This window comes from Pinus tabuliformis, chromosome Q (genome assembly GCF_031772625.1).
Source record: "Pinus tabuliformis cultivar Carrire ecotype Pingquan chromosome Q, CPIR1, whole genome shotgun sequence".
Taxonomy (NCBI): Eukaryota; Viridiplantae; Streptophyta; class Pinopsida; order Pinales; family Pinaceae; genus Pinus; species Pinus tabuliformis.
This window is the reverse complement of record NC_142296.1, coordinates 662,023,341-662,045,843: the sequence shown is the minus strand read 5'-3', so window position 1 is coordinate 662,045,843 and position 22,503 is coordinate 662,023,341. Positions and strand designations below refer to the sequence as shown.

Sequence of the window (22,503 nt, the reverse complement as noted above, 5' to 3'; positions counted from 1 at the left end):
TAACAACCTAGTTAAACATAATATTTTGATGACGATTTCTACCTTAGGAGGTTTTATGTCTCACTGATTCATCTGTGTCTCTAAACACAAATGATCGACAAATTTTTTCCCTCCAACCTCACTCCAAAGTTATGGTGGATTTTGTCGTCAAGATATTGAGTGAGTCCTAGTGTTTTTTATCGAGTGTTTGTAATTGTAATTTGGGAATAATCCTAGCCAATTGGCTCGATTATTTTATTATGGATTACTTGGACTATTGGATCATATTTTGTGTCGCAGAAATGGGAAAATGTTGAGGGTCTATAACAAACGGATGTTCCCCTTGCATGTATTAAATTGTAAAATCTTGATGTAAAAAATATTTAGTGCATGGTCCCTCATAGTTAGACACCATGGCTAAATATTAGAAGGTTGGAAAAATTATTAATCCCCTCATAAGTCAATTAATTAAATTTTCTAGCAAAATTAAAATGAATCATAAACCAGAAATTTAATTATTGTGCCTTAGGTAAAACTAATTTTTCCGAAGGTGAAATTCGTGGGTTTTAAAGAAGTTAATTTTTGGAAGTTCCTTACCAAGGGAATATTGAGGAAATCAAGAAATTTTGGACCCTTGAGCTTTGGTGGTTAAATCAAAGTCAATTTTTTTAAGAAATTAACTCAAAATAATTAATTTTGTGTTAATTAAAAATCAATTAAATGATCAATTCGATTTTTCCTCAAAATTTAAATAATTTTGACGGTAATGATTAAAGATTAATTAAATATTTATGAACGGTCGAGATTAATTTGACAGGGATCAAGCCAACTGACCGTTGAAGATTTTACCTATAAATTAGAGGTCAATGTTAGTCTGTTTTTTCATCCAATCTTTAAAGCGTGTACTAAGCTCTCAAGCTCTCTTGTATATTTTTTGAAATAAGTGCAAAAGTCTTTGGGGTTTCAATATGTTGTGGTGTTCCTCTTCATGAATTTATGGTAACATTATTTTAATTTCTGTTTAATGTTATGTGAAAAATATTAATCAATAGCTCTTTTAGAATAATTTGAATACATGTATCTTATTCAGTTTGTTAGATCTAGGGTAACATTCTTAATTTTGATCGAAGTAGCAGGTATCTCTATTTCTTCATAATTTCATTGTTGTTCTATTTCTCTACTTGGTTTGATGGTTGATCTAGTGTTTGCAGGAGATCTTTCAAGTTTTCGTTGAGTGTTTGGGGATAGTTCTCTGTTGGACCAGCGAACTCTCAGCGTATATTTTCTAAAGAGCCTACTTCACATAAGCTCTGGGACTTATCTTAAGATTTAATTTTTTCTGCATGGTGTTTTTAGGCTAGTACCTTTCCAAAATTTTCAAAATTTATTTTTTAAAAATATGTGGAAAATTGGGAGGAGGACATCAACAGATATGTGAACGCGGGGGTAGTGGACGTGGAAGAGTGGAAGGTCCTGATCCCTGATCCGGGAGACACTCGAGGCAGAGAAACACAATATAAACAGACTCTACACCTGTATTAGTTGCTGAAATGCCTCCTAGGGAAGGCAATGGAACAAATCTGGATGATCGTCGTTAAGGACTTTCCAGACTACAAGCAGGACTTTCAAAAGAACCAATCCCAGCTACAGAAACAGGATGGCCGCCTAGGCCAAATCGAGAAAAACTTCTCAAGCATGTTCTTGCCGACCGAGTTGCCCGGATCCAATGCGAAAGACTCGGCCCCGAGTACCTCAATCTCGACCGATCAAGAGAACTAGAAGGATAAAGTCACAGTGTTTTTGCTTAATTTTATATGTGAATAGCATTTACTTTCCAATTTGGAGTAGTTTATATATATAGAAAGACAGTGTATGGTTGTGCACATGATAATCAACTTTATATAGCTTGGATAGATAAACTAACTATTTTTCGCTACTAGATGGCATATAATGCGATTAGGTGGTCAACAGATTTGATTTTCCAACAGGCAGGTTGAGATAACCTAACCAAACTAAGTGGTTGTAACCTGCTTGCATATATTATAATGAAAAAAAAGGATCTACCAGGCTTAACAAAAAAAAATATTTGTAGAAAATTGATAAATCCAGCGAATAAGAGTCTTAGATTATCGGATCTGGGAGCAGAGTTGGACTCATACTCAGATCTAATACCTTTATGCATAGATCTGTAAAAAAAATTAAATCTGAAGTTTTTTAACTTGGGTTTTGGTTTTTTTTTTTTGTATACAAAGGTTCTGGGTGTTTTGTTTTCGTTTTTTGCAGGTGCAGATCTGAAAGAGATTTTTATTTGAAATCATATCTAGACCCTGGAGGGTAAGATCTGGCCTCAATACCATTTTGCGGGGACATTATCAAAGTTTTTTTTTTTACAATCTGAGGGTTTCAAAATATAGATCTAGGGATTTCATGAGTTTTCCTTAGAGGATTTGAAGCAGGAATATATTGTTAAAAAAATATAAATTTCTAGGTTATTTTGGGGTTCTTGGGCTATTGTTTTTCTTCCCTTGTCTAGTGCCTTAGTGAACCTCTCTTTTCTATTGTGTTTTTCTTCTCTCTAGAAAAATTCAAAAAAAATTGTTGCCTTCCTCTGTTGTTGCGTTTTTTCTCCTTTCTAGAAAATTTACCAGCTTGCAGCTCCCTCTCCTTTGGCTTCCGCTTAGCCTGCGGCTCCATTGTTGCGAGCCCCTCAACCCACCTCCTCTCCTAGCCCACATCCCTATACTTTCGCGGCTTTTCCTCTTCACACGTTTTTCCTTCATCATTCCTCATTGCCTCCTCTGAGTAGCTCCCTATACTTCAAACCTACAAACCCACGCGTTGCCATTCTCCTCACCCTTCCTTTGCATCCCTTCCTTCTTGCTACTCCTCGCTCCTTTGCCCACCGCTTTTCCTCTTCGACCTGCACACAACCAAACCCTTCACAATCTCCTCCTTTTTTCTTATGTTTTAATTTGGGTTAGGTTTTTCTTTAATAATTTCAATTTTTCGTTTTGTTGTTTTTTCATTTTAATTCTTGTTTTGACTTCTCATCCTTTTTTTGTTTTGATTTTTTTTATTTAAATCAAAAAAAAAATATTACGACTGATTTTTTTAAGAAATCGAATTTCATTCATTTTATTTTGATTTTCCTTTTGGTCTTGATTTTTTAATGGCGTTATGATTTTGTTTGAAAAAAAAAATCAAATCATTTTCCTTTTTTTAAATGTGATTTTAATGTTTCTAAAATGTTAAATCAGAAGATAATTTTGTGTTTTCACATTAAAATTTTAAATTTTTATGTGGCGTTCCACCCATTAAAAATTTAATTCTTTAAATCTTTTGATTTCACTACATGGGTCATATTAAGAAGCTTCAATTAATCATTTGTCACATTAAATTTGTTTCATAAAACTTAGCACATTAAAATTTGCTTAAAGAATAATTACATTTTTAATTTAAAGTTCCTTCTTGGGTATTTTTGTGTTAAGGGTTTTGGAACATTAAAATTTAAAGTGAAAATTTTATAGTATTAAAATTTTTAATTTCTCTATAGTCAAACACATCTAAATAATTTTTAAATCATCTCTAAAGATTTACTATAAGAAAACATTATTTTTTTGGATTGGAGTCAGTTAAGAAAAATCAATTTTCTGAAATTATTTGGATTGCTTAGCATATGAAATTTCATGGTTCTTCAAGGTATTTAAATTTTCAAAATTTAATTGCTAAAATATTTTGCATGCTAAAGTTTAGAGCATCATTTTATGCTTGACATTTATTGAAATTGTTCGTCGTTAAATAACTTTAAATGTGATGTTAAATGTTTGAATTATTTGATGTTTATTACATGTTAAATATTTTGCGAATATTTTCGAGTAATTATTAAAGTACTCCGTCATGGAATTGTAATAAATTGCATATCTTTTGTTTCTTAAGTTCAGTTTTTTTTTGAGCATCTGATATTAAATTGTGAAAAAGCTTTCATTGTCTTTGAACTATAATTGTATTAAAGATATTTGAAATAAACATGTGGTTTAATTGTGATATTGCTAGGAGTTTATCATTCAATCTTTGTCTAGTGAAGTGAACTTTTCATTTTGGTGATTAAGAGCTTTGATAGATCGTGGCATAAGCATTTTTCATCCTTGAATCTAATTTCATCTTATCTTCTAATCATCTCGTGCATTTGCATATTAAATTAGTTCTGCATAATTAAAATTTACTTCCAAACATAAGCTTGGTCGATAAAGAGATAGGTACGCATCCATATTTGCTTGAGAAACTTGTTTTTTAATAGTACCTAAAACAGTGACTTTGCAGTGGTCAAAGCCACAGTTCTCTGCAACACCGGAGACACCGAGTACGTAATTAGATTTTCATGAGAGATATCATTAGTCACACTTTAGTGTGCTTCACCTTATCTTCTCTTTGTCAATTACTACGAAATCAAGCTCAATATAAAAAAGATTGAAGGGTTTAAACTTAGGGATTTAACTAAAATTTACCGATTTTCATGCATCTCACATTAGTTTTAGGATCTGCACTTCATATAAGATAGTCTCTCATCCAAGCAGCAGTTGCAAATCAATTACTTGTTCCTAAATTTCCTAGCAAGATTGTTGACTCCATAAGACATTGGTTCAATTGTTTGAATCTAATCAAATCTTATAAGTCTTGCTAAGTCTTAATCAAGTACTTGGTCGCTTCACTATGGCTTCTGCACTGGTTGGTTCCCAGCTAGTTCTCCTTCATTCTTTTTCCATTGGGTCTACCCCCCTTACCCTGCTATAGAGAGACAGCGTAAACAAAGAGATTATCATCTTGATCTAAGTTGTCATAGTGCCTAGATATTATATGCGACAATAGAACCCATTCAAATTTGATGCCTAGAATGCTCAATCTAGTGCCTAACGGTCCTTGCTCCATCAGTGATGCGTCAATGAAGTTTGGAAACGAATTGAAGGGTAAAGTGTGCAGAGTGAAAGCAATAAAAACTGAGAGAACATTATGTGTAAAGGATTTCCAAGAAACTGTAAAAATAGCATTTATGAAATGTTCAAGGCAAATTTAAATCCTAAAGATTTGGGGTTGAAAACGGGAAATAAAACATATCAACTTTACACAAAAATCAACAAAGATAGAATCAACACTGTGTTGCTAGGGGGCATGTCCCTGGTGCTACGAGACACATTTTCATGTCTCCGTGTGCTGAGGCAGATCAGCAACCTTACTGAAACTCAAGCGATGCCCCCTGGAAACAATCCAAATTTCTGATTTATACAATATAATCCCACGATTGGTGTTCTCATTTTTAGGGTCTGATCCATGCCCTCCATGTCCATCATTCTTATTTACGATCTAATTTGCATTATCCACACCCTGTGATCTGTTCCATAAGTTATTCTAGGAATCTCGTCTACATATTTCATACTCAGCTATAACCGATATAGAGGTTTAATCTTTGCATTTTATAGTGATTGTACAAAGGCCAAATTTGTATTTTCTATTCCCTGGCAACATATTACAGAGATCCAATGAGTGTTTCTAGTTCCAAAATATATATTGTACACCTCCTAGATCTCCTTGATTTGTACTTCCCAGAATCGTGTGCCCTTCCTGGTAGATCCATATAAATTGAGTGTGTTGTTCAATGGTATAAGTTTGGTTTTACAGTTTATATTACATGATTGTATGTTTCAAGTGTTCATTCTTTCGCACTTCATAAATTTTATTTCTACTTTTTAGTTTTTAATTTATTATATATTTTATAAGTGTGTGTGTGTGATGCACCTCCCCTGATACCCTGATTTCAGAAGCGGCATCTCTGCACCTGCACCCACGAACCCTAGCCAATGATAATCAAAAGTGGAGATGAGTTTTCAAGGGGTCGGAATATAAATAAAAATTGCAGTTGTTTGCTACTAGTTTGAGTCAATGACAAGGCATTCAACATTTTCACGCTGCAAATCTATCTGAGATGGGGGGCTGCCATAACTGCAGTAATAAAGCTTTGAAGGGGTAAATCCAGTGCAAAACATTTGATCCCGGCTTTAAAAGAGATTTACTACAATGCATTTAATGAGTATATAGAAGCATAAAAAAGGGGTATTAAGACGTATTTGATACAATGAACAACATTATTGCAAGGGATACTAGAAAGTGGATCCAGTACACAATTTTGGGAGAGCGTAGTTACATGGGAGTTATACATATTTGAAACACTCTCTACTCGGTAGACAATTTTAATTTTTGCACGTGAAGGAGATCTTGAAGGACCTTGCACTAGGTCAAAGTTTACACTATGGGTTTTGATAGACTACTCAGCTTCTTAGTTTGAAAATGCAAGTTATAAAATTATCCAAATTGTCAGCGAGACTGAAAATTTGAAATAAAACATATTGCCAAAGTAAGGCATCCAAAATTTGAAAACTATCATGTTCACATTGCAAGTGTATTTGAGATAGGGAGCTGCCATAAATAATGTAATACAGCTTTGAGGGGGTGGGTCCACTACAAAGCATTCATCAAGGTTTAAAGAGTTACAATGCATTGAATACAAGTCCGGAGATGCATCTAAAAAGACATTAAGAGGCATTCGCTACAAGAACTTGCATAATTGTGAGTGATACAAGCAAGTGTATCCAGTACACCATGAGAGGTTTCCACATATGAAAACTCTGAACTCATTACATGATTTTAAGTTTTCATATATCCTGACTAGTAAGCCACGAGCATGAAAACTTCACTTTGTGGAAGACAGCAGCATGGATTTTGAATCAAACTACTGAAGTACTATGTAAGAAAATCATAAAATTCATACAGGTTGTTGGTGAGATAATGAACAATTGGAATAAACATATTGCCAAAATAAACTTAATAAAGTACAAAGATTATTGAATATAATGATTCATCAAATTAACAGGAGAAATTACAAGAAAAAGGAGCTCACTAAGATCAACACCCTGAGAATTTCATAACCTTGGTGAAGTACATACAAAAATATTCCAATATGCAGGATCCATGGAATTTGATTCCCCTGTTGTAACAGCAGCCAAAACCCTCATGCCACCCACTAAACTGCACTGGCTCGAGAGAACAATGATAAAAATTATATTATGACAAAATCTGTCAGCGTGAAATTTGGAGAGCCTGTCCAACCAATGATTAAAATATCCCAGTGTACTTGATTCAGGGGCCATCAATAACGCTCATTCTCCAAAAAAGCATTGTACACAACACAATACCGTCGACTTTATGAAGAAACACTCTTGCAACAATTGAATCTCGTTTCAAAGGAATCAACTCTTGATTTTGGATGTTTCAAGTCGCATGAAATGTGAAAAGACCTGCAATCATGAAATCAACAATAAGTCACTGCATAGATTTCATAGAGGAAAAGCCCACCTACTTATTAAGAATATCTTAATGGTTTTACTATTCCAAGTCCTTATCCTATTCTGCGCAAAAAACCTACCATCATCAATTCTTGATCATTATACAGCTAGAAATAGAATAGAAGTTTTTCTTGTTCTTTTAACAAATGATCGATATAATGGGTTCTATTCACCACATGATTAGTAACTAATGTTCAATTTCATCTACCAAAATTAAGGATTTGCCAACAACAAATGAACTACATTAAGCCCTTAATGAATTGGAAGGGCCATGAATTCAAAATTGGCCTTTCTTTCAATGAACATTCAATTTGGTCATCGCCAATCCTCATGCACAAAGGCAAGATTCTTGCAAATTACCACAGTTTCAAGCCAATTCAATTAACACTAGAGGCTTATGTCAAAACATTCCATTTGGCTCTTTTGCCTTACAGCTATGGGAAACCCTTTGAGGAGCCAAAAAAAGGCCTTCTTTGCTAGGTCCCTTATCTTTGATGGGCTTGCCACGAGCCATATATTTATCCATCTTGAACTTGTCCATCCTTCCTGTCATTTTTGTGGGTAACTTGAAATCCTCTAACATTTCTTTTGGTTTTGTTCCTTTGGAAATTTTCCCTAAGAGTGGACCACAAAATTATGGGGCCAACTTCTCCTTGTTGGCCTCTCATGGAAAGATGCCCTATCATGTGACAAATTACCTTGGTCATTGAGTTTCATGCTACCTGTGAAACTTCTCAAACGTGAATTATGTTTTTAATCTAGAAACAAAGGAACACTATATGTACTCAAACCGCAGTGGAAAAGACATTTTCATTGGCTAACAACATGTTGTTTTTATGTTAATTTGTCATTGCAAATTACAACACAAGCTCAAACGACACAATTGGATATGGCACAATTGCACCAAGTCCTGGAATATTGTGGAGGGGCACCTTCCACCAAGCAAAAAAAGCCTTTTGTTGCCTCCTCAAACCCTTAGCGTAGTGACAAGAGGCCTAGCCACAAAGTTGGACAGGTCATAAAGGAGAAGCAATAGTGTTTCAACAGTTAGCCACTCAAAGTTTCAAACCTTGACAAATTCCCAACTCTTGAGATCTCTTCATTTCTTAAAAAGAGAAGCAACCTACAAATGAACCTTGGAATGTTGTAGTTGACGCAAAGATGACAAACGAGGGCTAGGTAACCTCCAAATCTGACAAGGATGATCCTCCAACTAATGCAAGTTTGATCTAGCAGCAACTTAGTTTTATTTTGTTAATTTTTGTTGATATGCCCTTTTGTTCCTTGATGGCAACCTTTTTGGGCTCACTAGGCATTTATGTTGAATGGCCAAGAGACATGATATTTATGATGGATCATCTAGGAAAATTTTGTGAGCATTTATGGCTTTTAAGACAATTATACTTTTGCTTGTAGTTTGTTACCCTTTGTTTTGCATGAGGCCTATAATAGTGAATTTTTTCACTACCCTTGTGATTTTCATCAGAAAGAGTCTTGGATGTTTAGGGTGTTCACTTAGTTCCTTAGCTTGTTGATGACATGGATGATCATGTACTAGAGGATTTGATGGTGTTTTGCTTGGTATACTTCATTATCATAAAGGGATAGCATTACACTTGATCATGTAATGATCTAGTCTCCATTCCTTGCTAAATGATTGGATATGAGGATATATGGATCCCTTGGTGAAATGCCTTAGCACTTTGAGGCTAAGTGGACATTGCATTGGCTTGATCATTTAGTTGGCTTCATCACGGCATAGAGCTCTTAGCATACACTCACTTGTTTAGACATGCATTGTTACTTGGATGGATTAACATGGAAATGGTTAGGGCTCCTTTTCTCCAATGTTGTTATGCCGCCAAGGGGGTGCATATATTGGGTTAAATGTATATGGTGTTACCCCAAGAGGGAGATTAATGGGGTTAAATGTACATGCAATGTGCAAATGTTTATGTAATAGGGTTGACCTAGTAATGAAGGGGCCACATGTGCAACTTGTGAATAGGTATATATAGAGATCATGTAGTCATTATTGAGCACAATGATTTGGATGTATGAATGTATTGGGTTATTTGGAAGAGTTTCTCCTATTCTTTTAAGGTGTTATTATATAATTTCTCTCTCTTATCTATCTTGGAATTGTGCTCCACATTCACATCAACATACATCGTGTGTACTTCCGGTTTTTATGTATTTGGTTCATAACAAATTCCCTAGCTCTTATGGATGATATTTACATGTGGATGGATTACTTGTATTACGAAGCATGACATCACCTTGGGCACTCCACTTCCTAGGCCACTTTCGGAGGCACTTTCACACTTATCTTCATTTCATGCATGTTTTGATGAGGTCGTCCTTCAGAAGTTGGTGAGGCTCTTGATGACTTGGCATATCATCTCATGAAATATTTTGACTTAATATTACTTGGATCCACTAGTCCTCGTGGTTTATTGGTCCACATGTGCCATTTTGAGGATTATTGCACACACATGTTGAGGCATATTGTTGGATTAGGTTGAAGGTTATTCACAGTCCACGTGTTGAGGCCTTGTATCATGGATCCACTTACTTGATTTAAGGATGACATCCACTTTGTAGGTTACTTTGCACATTTTATCATGCTTGATGGGACATCTCACTTCGAGAGATGCCACAAGTAACTTAAGGATATTCTTCGTGGTTTCATGCCCTCTCTTTGGGAGACATCCATCTTGAAAAAGGATGGCTTGCATTCTTAGTTGAAGATCTCCCACATTAGAGAAGATCTAGGATGTTCCAAGCCCTAGATCTAGGGTTACATTACACATTTTGAGGACGACCTAGCTTTAGGAGCAATTATCTTTTGGTAGAGTGCCCAAAATTCTACCAAATCAACACCAGTGGATGCAAAATGGCTACAAGATTTCCAAGATGTGGTCAAAATAGAAATACTAGCAAAAATTGACATAGTGAAGATGCTTTTAAAATATGTCATGGGAAAATATAATTCTTTACTTCTCCCTAGACTAAATCTAGGTTTTTCCCATGCGAAACTATTATTTTATTGTAAGGGAAGTTGATTTGGACTCTATATAGGAATATCCCTTCCTCATTTGTAGTCATGGTTGGATTTTTGGGGCTTACCCTCCTTGGAGCTTAATTGAGATATCTTTCTTGAGCATATGCAATGTATAGGGGGCTCTTTCTTTGTGGGATGCATAACTATTTGGTGTCAATTTTTCATGCTCTTCTCCCCTAATTGTTATTTTGGTGTTTAAAGATTGATTGTGAATTTTTTGCAAAGGTAGAAAAGTCGATGCATTGAAGGTTAAATTCTATCAATTGGAAGGAAATCATTTTGGAATAACTCCTCTCCTATTTCCTTTATTAATTTGGTAGGTATTTTAATTCCTTGCTTTTTCTATATTTTAGGAACCATAGCAAGGGTAATAGTTACAGGTATCAATCTACAGTTGACTTTGCTAGTGAAGGTGTTCCTCCTAGGACCCTTTCATTGTAGGGCCTTGGTCTTCATTTTTTTATCTAGATTAGATAGAAGACTATTGAGTCTATCTCCGTACTCTTCTCACTCTAATCCATAGGGAAAATAGGTCATTTTGAAGAAGCTTTTCTTCTTGACCTTGGATTCCCCTTGACATCATTGCCCTTGTTGGGTTTGGTACTAATCTCTATTTCCTCCCATCACCTCTTTTATATCCTAAAATACCAAAAACATTGGTTTACTAAAGCTATTCCCACTTCACCATGTTGTTGAAGAATGTAACTAGTGTCGGTCTTCATAATTGTATTTGAAAAGAAATAATTATTTTGAAGCATGGGTTTCATGCTCTTTTATTTATTTTCTAGGTCAAAGCCTCCGTTGAAGGCTTCTACGTTTTGTCTCGAGTCAATAGAGTCATTGTCATTTTTATTAGACCCTTCTTGGGTTTTTGTATCAAGTAAAAGAATTCTTTTTTAGTCAAAAAGTGTCATTTGTCACCTCCACACCAAGTCGGCCTGGATTAGGGCTATTCAACCCAGTACAAGCAGTATATATAGAAAGGTAGCTCCACTCATTTGGAACACACACTCAACAAGTTTGATCTACAAGAGAAAGAGGCAAAAAAGAAGAGCAAGTTGAGGAGAAAGAAGGAAGAATTTGGGGAAGACAAGAACCGAGTTTTTGGGCATCTCTCTCTCACACGTGAAAAGTTACTGGACTGAAGTTGGGGCTGAAATTTCTGAATCAATTGCAGGTCCGAAATTTTGAAGCTGGGGGCCGAAATTCTGGATTGAAGCTGCATTTGAGAAGCTAACACTTGGAGACTTTGGCAGGGATCATCTACTGGAAGGAAGGGTTGACTTGGTGATTGGAGGAGGTCTTTGTCTAGGTCTAAAGGGTCTTGGATTGTCTCATCTTGATTTAAATCTACTAGTGGAAAAGTTAACCTGGGTTTTTCCCTGGTTGAGTGCCTACATCTTGTGTCTCTTGTTCTTGTGATCTTAATATACATTTAATTTGGTAATTTCGTGATGAAAAACAACATAATAAATAAGTAAAAGAAGCCAACACAAATCACAAGTAATTATCAAGAAAAGAGGAATCAAACCCTAATACCTACATGCATTGATTTCTCAACACGGTGCCTCATTGCTTAGCTTTAGTAATCCTACTAGCGAAACCCCACTTGAGCCATAAGAGAACCAGCCTATACTTAAGAGGATAGGTTAATTAGGTGATAGTGGTAACTGTCCTCGTAGTTCCCTCTTGGGTCAAGCCTTAAGGATTAGGGCTTTTATCATCAAGTACAATTTAGGAGGTAACACGGTGGTCACCCAATGGCCCTTCTTTTGTAAAAATGGCATGCATGTAAATATCTTGCACCTATTAATATTCAAAGAAAGCACTTTTTAGAAACAAACAAAAAAGTCACAGTTAACAATATATCATCTTCATCAAATGAGAGCCAAGCCAAAAATCTAAATGGTAGGATAGTTATTACTTTCTTGCTTTTACTATAAATTATGACATAGATAACTATTATATGAATAACGTGCATGAACTAGCATACTATCAATAATATTACTTAAACTCAAAAAGAAACTCTCAACCTCTACTTCAACATGTTAATCATCATTACAAGTAGGTAGAATAGCAGTGTTTTTTGTATTGTTCGAGGGGGTAGGTTGATCACTTGGATTCTAATCATTTGAATTTGACCTTTAATCTCTTTAATTTCAACAGCTTGCTTTTGGACTATAATAGCCCTAGGTAATTTTTGGACCTTAGGGTTTTAAAATCACAAGATAAATTGTGTTGCTCTTCACAATACTCTTTTCAACTTCAAATAGATATAATATATAATAACCAATCAATGTAGTAAACAACGAATTTCATAAACATTCAACAACGTCAATTTAACGACTGCTCCTGGTTATTACACCAGCAGTACTAAATTTTAACAGTGACAGACTTTCAACGTAAACAATAGCACAATATGAATTATTACCACAGAGTTAATATCCTAATCAAGAATTCGAACCCAATTGAATAATTTACAAATATGTGAGTCAATTTAATTATGGATCACTGTAAATTATGTTAACCCCATGATGCCCTAACAGGGTTACGGAGATGCTAATGACTTTTGCTACGTATTCCAGTAAACCCAAGCTTGTCCAAAAGCTAGATCGGAACCCTTCAACCCGTTTCCTCAATGTCGCTTCTAAATCCTTTTATTGTCTCTGTCGTCGACAATCACCTCACTCGACCTCCATCAGTAGGTTGCGGCTTCCCAGGACTTCATTGCTGCCACAGTTGACTTTCATAACCTTCATGGCCACAACAGAGGTCCTATCGACCAATTGCTTTCAAATCCACATGCTAAAGAGTCGTTATCAACAATTTGGTTTCTTACGAATTCGCTTGTCGAATAACTCGTTATCGTAGTCTATAAACATGCGCTCTTTGTGTTAACCTTTGTTGTGCTGCGACAGAGTAATTCGCCAAAGAACCCTTTTCACAATTTCTCTACGAATAGACCAATCAGATGACTTGGAAATTTCAATGATCCACATTTCCATTTCAGGGAAGACCTCGTTTTATCAGCATTACATGAGTCGTATGCCCCAGACATTGTCGTTCCATCGAAGAGACACTGGTAAAACAGTCTAAGGTTTCGATGCCCTATCCTTAAAGTAGATCGTTGCTATTTAGAATGAAATTCAGGGGCCAAACATCTACAAGAAACCTTCGCTACTCCAAATACCGAATAAGAAAGTAACCGCAGAGAAATGATTTGCTTGATTTTCAGACAGGACCAAATAGCTCCCAAGAGGATACGTTGTCCCCGAACAGAATATAATTTTTAATTCTTAGACCAAACTAGTTTGCTCCAATGACATGTGCTAGAACAAGAAGCGTGACTAGGTAGGGTGGGATCACCTCCACCGAAACTAGTCGAAGAAGAAAGGGACCCTAAAACCCTCAAAGCCTTAGGCTCAAAGGAAAATAGGGACAAATCAATCCAATTCAATGATGCCTCAAATGATTCTAACCCTCTTGTATTTCCTTGAGAGGGATTTTTCTCCTCAATTAATTAAGTGGGGTTCATGGTAACCCCCAACTTTGGGCTTTTTTCCCCAGCTACCCCAAAACTTGCCCCCTGTTGCTCAAATATTGGGAATTTTGGGGGTTTCCCCTTTATCCAAGACTATAGCCTACAGGGATTGATAGACTACTTCATCTCTCGGGGCAATTAATCTCTGGGGGACATTACAACCCCAAATTCTCGACGTTACTTGACAAATCTGGGTGCTGCAAAACTTTCCCCTAAACCTCTAGAAATGAAAAATTGCCTTCAAACTTCACAGCTACCATTCCAAACATACTAGCACTGCGAGATGCCATTTCGTCCATTAGAGGTTGCATTTAAATGCCTTTTCCCCTATCTTCATTAGTCACTCGAAGATGGTGATCCTTGTATGCTTCAAAATTTGCACTTCCAAGAGGTACAAACTTCACCGGTTCCAATCTACGAACTTTACGTCGCCAATATACAATCCAATCAATTCCTCTATTAGAGATTTCAACAATGTGCAAGCTGCATTTTAGAGGTTGCATTTAAATGCCTTTGCCCCTATCTTCATTAGTCACTCGAAGATCGTGATCCTTGTATGCTTCAAAATTTGCACTTCCAAGAGGTACAAACTTCACCGGTTCCAATCTATGAACTTTACGTCGCCAATATACAATCCAATCAATTCCTCTATTAGAGATTTCAACAATGTGCAAGCTGCATTTTTCACATTTCTATTCATACTGAAAATTTACTTCTCCTTGGCTTAGACTTCCATCTTGCTCCACAACTTTCCAAGAAAATCCTCCAACAGAATCTCCATCAAGTTTCTGCCTAACCACTTCCCAAAGTGGTTCAAGATGCAGAAAAACAAGGAAAAGTGGTTCAGAATGTAGATAGCAACCATCATCTTCGACCTCATGCATTTGGACAGTACAAGATATGAGGAGATAATATATGTTCCTCATGACGTCAAGGAGTGATCTATCTGGAATCTGATGCAAAGACCTATTTGTAGGTGAGGTTACTTTGCGCCCTTTATTACACACAATATTGGAGTAACACATAGGAGAGAAACTTGTCAATAGTGAACTCACCATATTTTGTATTGTACACTAAAGTCTACCAGCATAAAAACTATGCTTCACACAAAGATAGGCCCCACAGATAATGGGTTTCCTTGGTAAAGATGCTTCAATTTTGGTTGGCCTTACTTGTTCAACAATAGGCCAGTCAACATAAGAAATGTTGGTATTAGTTGCACATTGTGCCTGCATGCCCTTTAATGCTTTTTATAGTCAGTTTGCCTTGTGTTCCTTTCTTCCCTTGTTGTTGCAATTAAATTCTAATTGTCTATGCCATCCTTGTCTTTAGGGCGAGATTCTATTGTGACATCAGTCGGTTTTTTATGTGTAGCTCTAACGAGCTTCTCCTTGACTAAAGATTTGGGGACAAAATATATCTTGCCTTTATAGAAGATTTTGATTTCCACCTTGCACTTGCCATCATGAATGAGTTCGTCCAATACTTTGCAAGAAAATTTATTCTTGGAGTACTCCACTAAGAGATGGTCTCTCCAATCTCTCGAGAATATGTCATGTTCCACAGTCTCAAGAATATGTCATGTTAATTTTAGATAGCAATGGTATGTTCTATGCTTAAGACAATTTACTTCAATATTCCTTTAGCATCCCAAAGACAAATCCAATTATATCCAGTAGCAATCACATTAACTTATAAACATTGATAGTAAATGTACATAGAACATAAAATCATATGCAGAACACAAGCCAAGACAAGAGGACACAAGATGTGGTGAATGCCAAGGACAAACCCCAATGTGGGGAAACCCTTTGATCAAATCTTCTTATTATTCTTCAATAGTTCAACAAAGAGAGAGACTACAAATATCATAAAAGTAAGCCCAAAACAGATCTGCCAAATCAGCATACAAACCAGCCCTAACCAGAAAGTCAATGGTGGTCAAACTTTCCCCAAAATGTCCTCCAATCAGCTCGGTCAACAACAGTCCAATTCGGACTTCCAAGAGAGTCAAAATCAGCCCAAAACAAGTCAGTCAAACCCAGTCAAAGGAGAGAGAAACACTTCTGTAATTTTCAGCAATCAAATTTGAAGTCAACGCTGGTCAACTTGTCCCAAACTTCTCAATTTCTGTGCCAATAAATGCGGCCTAGAGAAATCGAACTTTTGACCCAAAAACTGAGGTCAATGCTAGTCAAATCGCCCTAAGTCAACGTTGGTCAACGCCCTAAAAACTTCAACCTATTTTACCCAGAAAAACTCGGCCTGCTGCCACACGTGCGAAGAAGAGAGAGAGACCTCCAAGTTGTACAAACCAATCAAGAGAGAAGATGATGTGATGAGATGATGTCCAAATGAGGAAAAGGTCACCTCTATTTATACAATTCGTTGAGGGTGAGGAAACCCATCCATTGGGCTTCATGAGCCTATATTTGACTATGGCCGACCTTAACAATTTGTCCATAAGAGAAATAAATTCATAATTCTATTTTTGCTTGACAGAATGAGATGATCTTTATATCAAAATTGTACCTCTTCGAAAGAGGAATCCAATGCAATAATCATATGGGTTGTCCTGAGGTGGAAGTTGGCCCTAGTTTCCAATTTTAACACTCCCTCTCAGCTAGGGAGAATTCCACCTACCAATCCATCATCATGCCAACCTGTCATCCTGAACCATCCCTGCCATCACTGCCCTACTCTGCTAAACCATGAAGTAATAATGAAGAAGTGATCGAGAGTGTATCATACCACTCTCCACTGACTAAAGTCAATCCTTCATCCCAGATCAAGTTGTTGAACACCATGCATCCTAGTCATAGGGAGTACAGCGATACACAATGCGTCCATCGGTAGTGCTATGGTCCCTAACCAGCTTTTACCAACTCATTGGCCTAATGAGAGGTACTTCCCATAAGTCCCAGACTCTATGGGTAGGATGTGTGTCGGGGCATCAACAGGAGAAGGTGAACCACTCATCCTGTTCATATGCCATAAGAGAAGGTGAACGGCTCATCCTGCTCATATGCCATAGGAGAAGGTGAACCACTCATCCTATGCATATGTCAATCGTAGGGGAGGGTGAACCACTCACCTTACGTGCATGTGTCTGTGTAGGGGAAGATGAACCACTCACCCTACACACATGTCAACCATAATGGGGTATCACAGGGGAAGGTGAACCACTCACCCTGTATCCAGTGTACCACTAAGGGAAGGTGAACCACTCACCCTATATTCAATGTACCACTAGGGGAAGGTGAACCACTCACCCTATGGCCGCTCACAGCTAGCTCCAAGAAATACTCCATGCCCCCAGGAGCTCCCAGAGCTTTGTGTCCAACTCATACGAGACCCTCATAAGAGGGTCGTTCCACGACTCCAAGTCTCTCTCAGAAGGTTTCCCGAGAGGCTTCGTGAGAATGTCTACATCCTGCTCATCTGTCCTAATGTGTTGGAGCCTAACTGCTCCCCATTGTACCATATCCCAGATAAAGTGGTACCTAATATCAATTTGCTTGGAGAGGTCGTAGAACATGGGATTCTCTAATAGATGAATCCCACTCTGGTTGTTGCAGAAGATCACGGTGGTATCTAGCACGTTCTCAAATAGCTCACTGTAGAGCTTCCTCAACTAAACTGCTTCACAGCAGGCCATACTAGCAGCAATGTATTCGGCCTCAGCGGTGCGTAGTACAATTGATTTCTGCTTTCTGCTCATCCAAGATATAGAAGCAGACCCCAAAGAGAAGCAACATCCAAACATGCTCTTACAATCCACCACACCGCCAGCCCAGTCAGCATCTGTATATCCATGTAGTCTCAAATCCCCAGCAGTGTATCTCAGTCCATAGTGGATTGTGCCCCGAAGATATCTCAAGAGATTCTTGGCAGCAATCCAATAAATGTGATGAGGCTCAACCATATATTGACTCAACGTGTTCATAGCGAAGCATATGTCAGGACGGGAGTTGACCAAGAACATCAATGCCCACACAAGTTAACGATACTCGGTAGGGTTAGCCAATCTGGGCCCAGCAACACTTCCACATAGCTTCTTGAAGTTAAGTTCCATCAGAGTAGTCACGGACTTGCAATCCACCATCCCACATCTCTCAAGTAGCTTCACAATATATTTTCCCTGAGAAAGGAAAATCTCACCTAGCTTTTGCTAGACCTCCAACCCTAGGAAATAATGCATCAGTCCTAGGTCCTTCATCTCGAACTCGGAAGCCAACTCCCTCTTACATTGATGAATGAGAGGATCATCACCTGTCAGAAAGAGATCATCCACATAAAGGACCAGAATGAGAGGTTTGTCCTTTTCAACCTTAAAGTAAAGGTTCGAGTCAGCATCACTTCTCGTAAATCCCAGCTCCATAAGATAGTTATCGATCCTCTCATACCAAGCCCTAGGGTCTTGCTTCAACCCATAGAGGGCTTTCTTCAACCTGCATACAGGTGTCTCACGATCTTGAACCTCAAACCCCTCGGGTTGTTCCACGTATACTTCCTCCTTAAGCGAACCATGCAAGAAGGCAGTTTTGACATCCATCTAATGAAGATTCCATCCTTGCGAGGCAACAAGGGCTATGATCGAACAGATGGTGGTATATCAGGCAATTGGTGCAAATATCTCATCATAGTTTACTCCTTCCTTTTGAGAGAAGCCTCGAGCTACAAATCTGGCCTTGAATTTCTCAACACTCCCATCAACTCCATGTTTGATCTTGTAGAGCCATTTCGAAGTGACCACAGACTTATCCTTAGGTCTAGGAACCACATATCAAACATCATTCTTCATGATCGATTCATACTCTTCGTTCATCGCATCCTTCCAAACATGTTGCTTCACGACTTCTTTGAATGTACAAGGGTCAGATTGTACAATGGCACTGATGGCAGCTAAGTACCCTTGGTATCTATTCAGCTTCTTGCTTTCATGAAATGTCCCCCTCGGTACAATGTGTTTCTCGGCATCTTCAAGAGTATCTTTAAGCCACAAAGGCCTCTTTCTTGTAGTAGAGGGCTCACTAGGAGGTGGATCAATGGGATCCATTGAAACTTCAACATCGAGCATCGGTTCATCGGACGGAGATTCATCTTGATTTTCTGCATCAGCGTCATCATTGGCCTTCCTAGGAATAGGAAGATCTTGAATCTTTCGAACTGCAGAATCTTCATCGAAAGTGACATCATGACTTAATTCCACTTCCCTTTGACCAGGCACATAGATTATATATGCCTTCAAAGTTTCACTGTAGCCCACAAATGTTCCTTTCTTCCTAGATGCATCTAATTTGTTTCCTTTTTGTTTCGGCACATGAAAGTATATGGACAACCAAAAATTCTAAAATGAGAAACATCAGGGTTCTTACCGATGAATACTTCTTCTGGTGTCTTGATGTGGGCATCGGTTTTGGACATACATAGCGATGTTGGCAGCTTCTCCCCATAAGAACTTTGGAAGACCTTGATCATGAAGCATAGCCCAAGTGGCTTCAATGATAGTACGATTCTTCCTTTCGACAACACCATTTTGTTTAGGAGTATATGTGGTGGTAGTCTCCCTCTTAATGTCAGCTTCTCTACAATAGTCTTTGAATTCATTAGACTCGTATTCGGTCCCATTATCGGTCCTCAGAATTTTGATCTTCTTCCTTGTTTGATTCTTGACCAAGGCTTTGAAGGAGAGGAACCATTTGAATACTTTGTTCTTCTTCTATAAGAAGTAGATCCATGTCTTGCAACAGAAGTCATCCACAAATATAGCATAATACAAATATCCACCCAAAGATGTCACAGGCAACATACCTGATAGATCATAATGGACCAATTGAAGAATATCAATGGTTTGAGTCTCACTTGAGGGGAATGGTCCCCTTGTATGTTTTCCAGCTTCACATCCCTGACAAACACCTTCATGATTTAAGTTGAATTCAGGCATCCCTGTGACCATCTTCCTTATAATGAGTAAGGCTTTGAAATGAAGGTGAGCAAATCTTCGATGCCATAATTCGGATTGAAGAGAGGTGTCACAAATCATTGCTCCCAACGGACTTCCTCCAACCTGATAGAGACCTTCAACCCTGAATCCTAGAGTGAATGCATCTCTTGGATTCCTTTGCCAAAGACGAACCTTCCCATCAATGAATGACACCTTAAAACCTTTGTCTTCCATCACAGAAATAGAAACCAAGTTCTTTTTCAAGTCAGGTACATATAGCACTTCTTGTAGGTGGAGGGTTTGAACTTGATTTAAGTGAAGAGTAATGGTCCCAATTCCTTTCACGGGATAAGTGGCATTATCCCCACGTATAATTTCCATATTTGTCTTCTTTTCAACCAAGTTTGAGAGAGCTTCTTTGTACCTAGTGAAGTGCTTTGAGGCACCACTATAAATCAACCAATGGTCCATTGTATCCGGAGGAGAGGCGGTAGAGAGGGTAGAAATAAGATAAAATTATTTTTGTTTACAACATTAACTTCATCATACCTAGAGTTTCTCGATTTCTTGGGAGAACGACCACCTCCATTTCGAGCAGCAGGAGCATTCCTCTTTCCTTTGTTATTGAACCTGTTGTTCCTTCAATTGTCATTGCCCTTGAAGTTGTTGTTGTTATTGTTGTCATCATCTCTTGGAGTATCCTTCTTGTGAGGACACTCTCTAGCGAAGTGGCCAAACCTGTTACAATTGAAGCACCTTCCTTTTCTTCCTTCTTTGAATCTCGGCTTGAACCCTTGTCCTTGATTCCTTGGACCAACATTGTTCCTTCTTTTAGAATGAGCGGAGAAGGAAATAGGATTGTTTCCATTTGAGGGCTTGTCTCTTTCCATCATCCTTATTTCTTCTTGAGTGCATCTGGCCAATAGTTCCTCAAATCCCGGAATCTTGTCATTATTGAGGATGGTAGTGTTGAACACATCCCATTCTCTTGTAAGGCCTCCAAGTGCAATAAGAGTGAGCTCCCTATCACCAATGACTTCTCCAATAGATAGGAGATCATTCTTGATCTCGGTGATCCTCATGAAGTAGGATTGGATGGATTTTCCTCTATCCATCTTGATGTCTTTCAACTTGTTCTTGAGAAAGAGAATTTGATTTGCATTGTTCACTTTGAACATCCCAACCAGCGTTTCATACATCTCCTTAGATGTTTCCAAATCAAAAAGATATGCAACCATAAGCTTATGAATAGAAAGAATCAACATTAATCTTCTTAGCTTTTACCTCTCCTTTCTTGTACTTGGTTTGAGCAGTAGCGGATTCATTTGAATGAGCTTTGTTATTCTTCCTTTGACATAGTCCATGGCATCATTCTCTTCCAAAGTCAAATCCAAAGTCATCTTCCATGCATGATAGTCGGACTTGTCCTTAAGCTTGTCCTCAGATTTGAAGAAAGATGTAGTCATCATTGGGACTAGTTCCAACTTCCAAGTCCTTGTCCAACAGCTTCCTTTAGTGATTGCTTTGATTCACTCTTGCTTGGGCTTTGTCTTCGCCCCAGTTCTGGTACCATGTTAATTTTAGATAACGATGGTATGTTCTATGCTTAAGACAATTTACTTCAATGTTCCTTTAGCGGCCAAAAAACAAATCCAATTATGTCCAGTAGTAATCACATTAACTTGTAAACATTGACAATAAATGCAGATAGAACATTAAATCATATGCAAAAAACATGCCAAGACAAGAGGACACAAGATGTGGCGGATGCCAAGGACAAACCCCAATGTGGGGAAACCCTTTGATCAAATCTTCTTATTATTCTTCAATAATTTAGCAGAGAGAGTACAAATATCATAAAAGTAAGGCCAAAACAGATCTGCCAAATCAGCAGACAAACCAGCAGTCAATGCAGCCCTAACTAGAAAGTCAATGGTGGTCAAAGTTGCCCCAAAATGTCCTCCAATCAGCTCGGTCAACAGCAATCCAATTCGGCCTTCCAAGAGAGTCAAAATCAGCCCAAAACAAGTCAGTCAAACCCAGTCAAAGGAGAGAGAAACACTGCTGTAATTTTCAGCAATCAAATTTTAAGTCAATGTTGGTCAACCTATCCCAAACTTCTCGATTTCTGTGCCAATAAATGTGGCCTAGAGAAATCAAACTTATGGCCCAAAAACCGAGGTCAACACTGGTCAAATCACCCTAAGTCAACATTGGTCAACACCCTAAAAACTTTGACTTATTTTACCCAAAAAAACTTGGCCTCCTGCCACATGTGCGAAGAAGAGAGAGAGACCTCCAAGTTGTACGAACCAATCAAGAGAGAGAAGATGATGGAATGAGATGATGTCCAAATGAGGAAAAGGTCACCTCTATTTATACAATTCATTGAGGGTGAGGAAACCCATCTATTGGACTTCATGAGCCTACATTTGACTATGGCCGACCTTGACAATTTGTCCATACGACAAATAAATTCATATTTCTATTTTTGCTTGACCGAATGAGATGATCTTTATATCAAAAGTGTACCTCTCTGAAAGAGGAATCCAATGTAATAATCATCTCCATCATATGG

General features: G+C 37.8%; 1 protein-coding gene across 2 annotated transcripts in view; it reads right to left on the bottom strand.

The window, feature by feature from the left end:
- Positions 1-6,847: 6,847 nt before the first annotated feature.
- The window catches only part of LOC149221276 (uncharacterized), a 69,770-nt gene continuing 54,114 nt past the window's right edge, over positions 6,848-22,503 (bottom strand). For both annotated transcript variants that reach the window (XR_016249360.1, XM_089385060.1), the window contains one exon: positions 6,848-7,325. Coding sequence is in view for 1 of the 2 variants with exons in the window: in XM_089385060.1 (XP_089241186.1) it covers positions 7,300-7,325 (26 nt within the window). In the remaining variant the exon portion in view is untranslated. The remainder of the gene's footprint in view (positions 7,326-22,503) is intronic.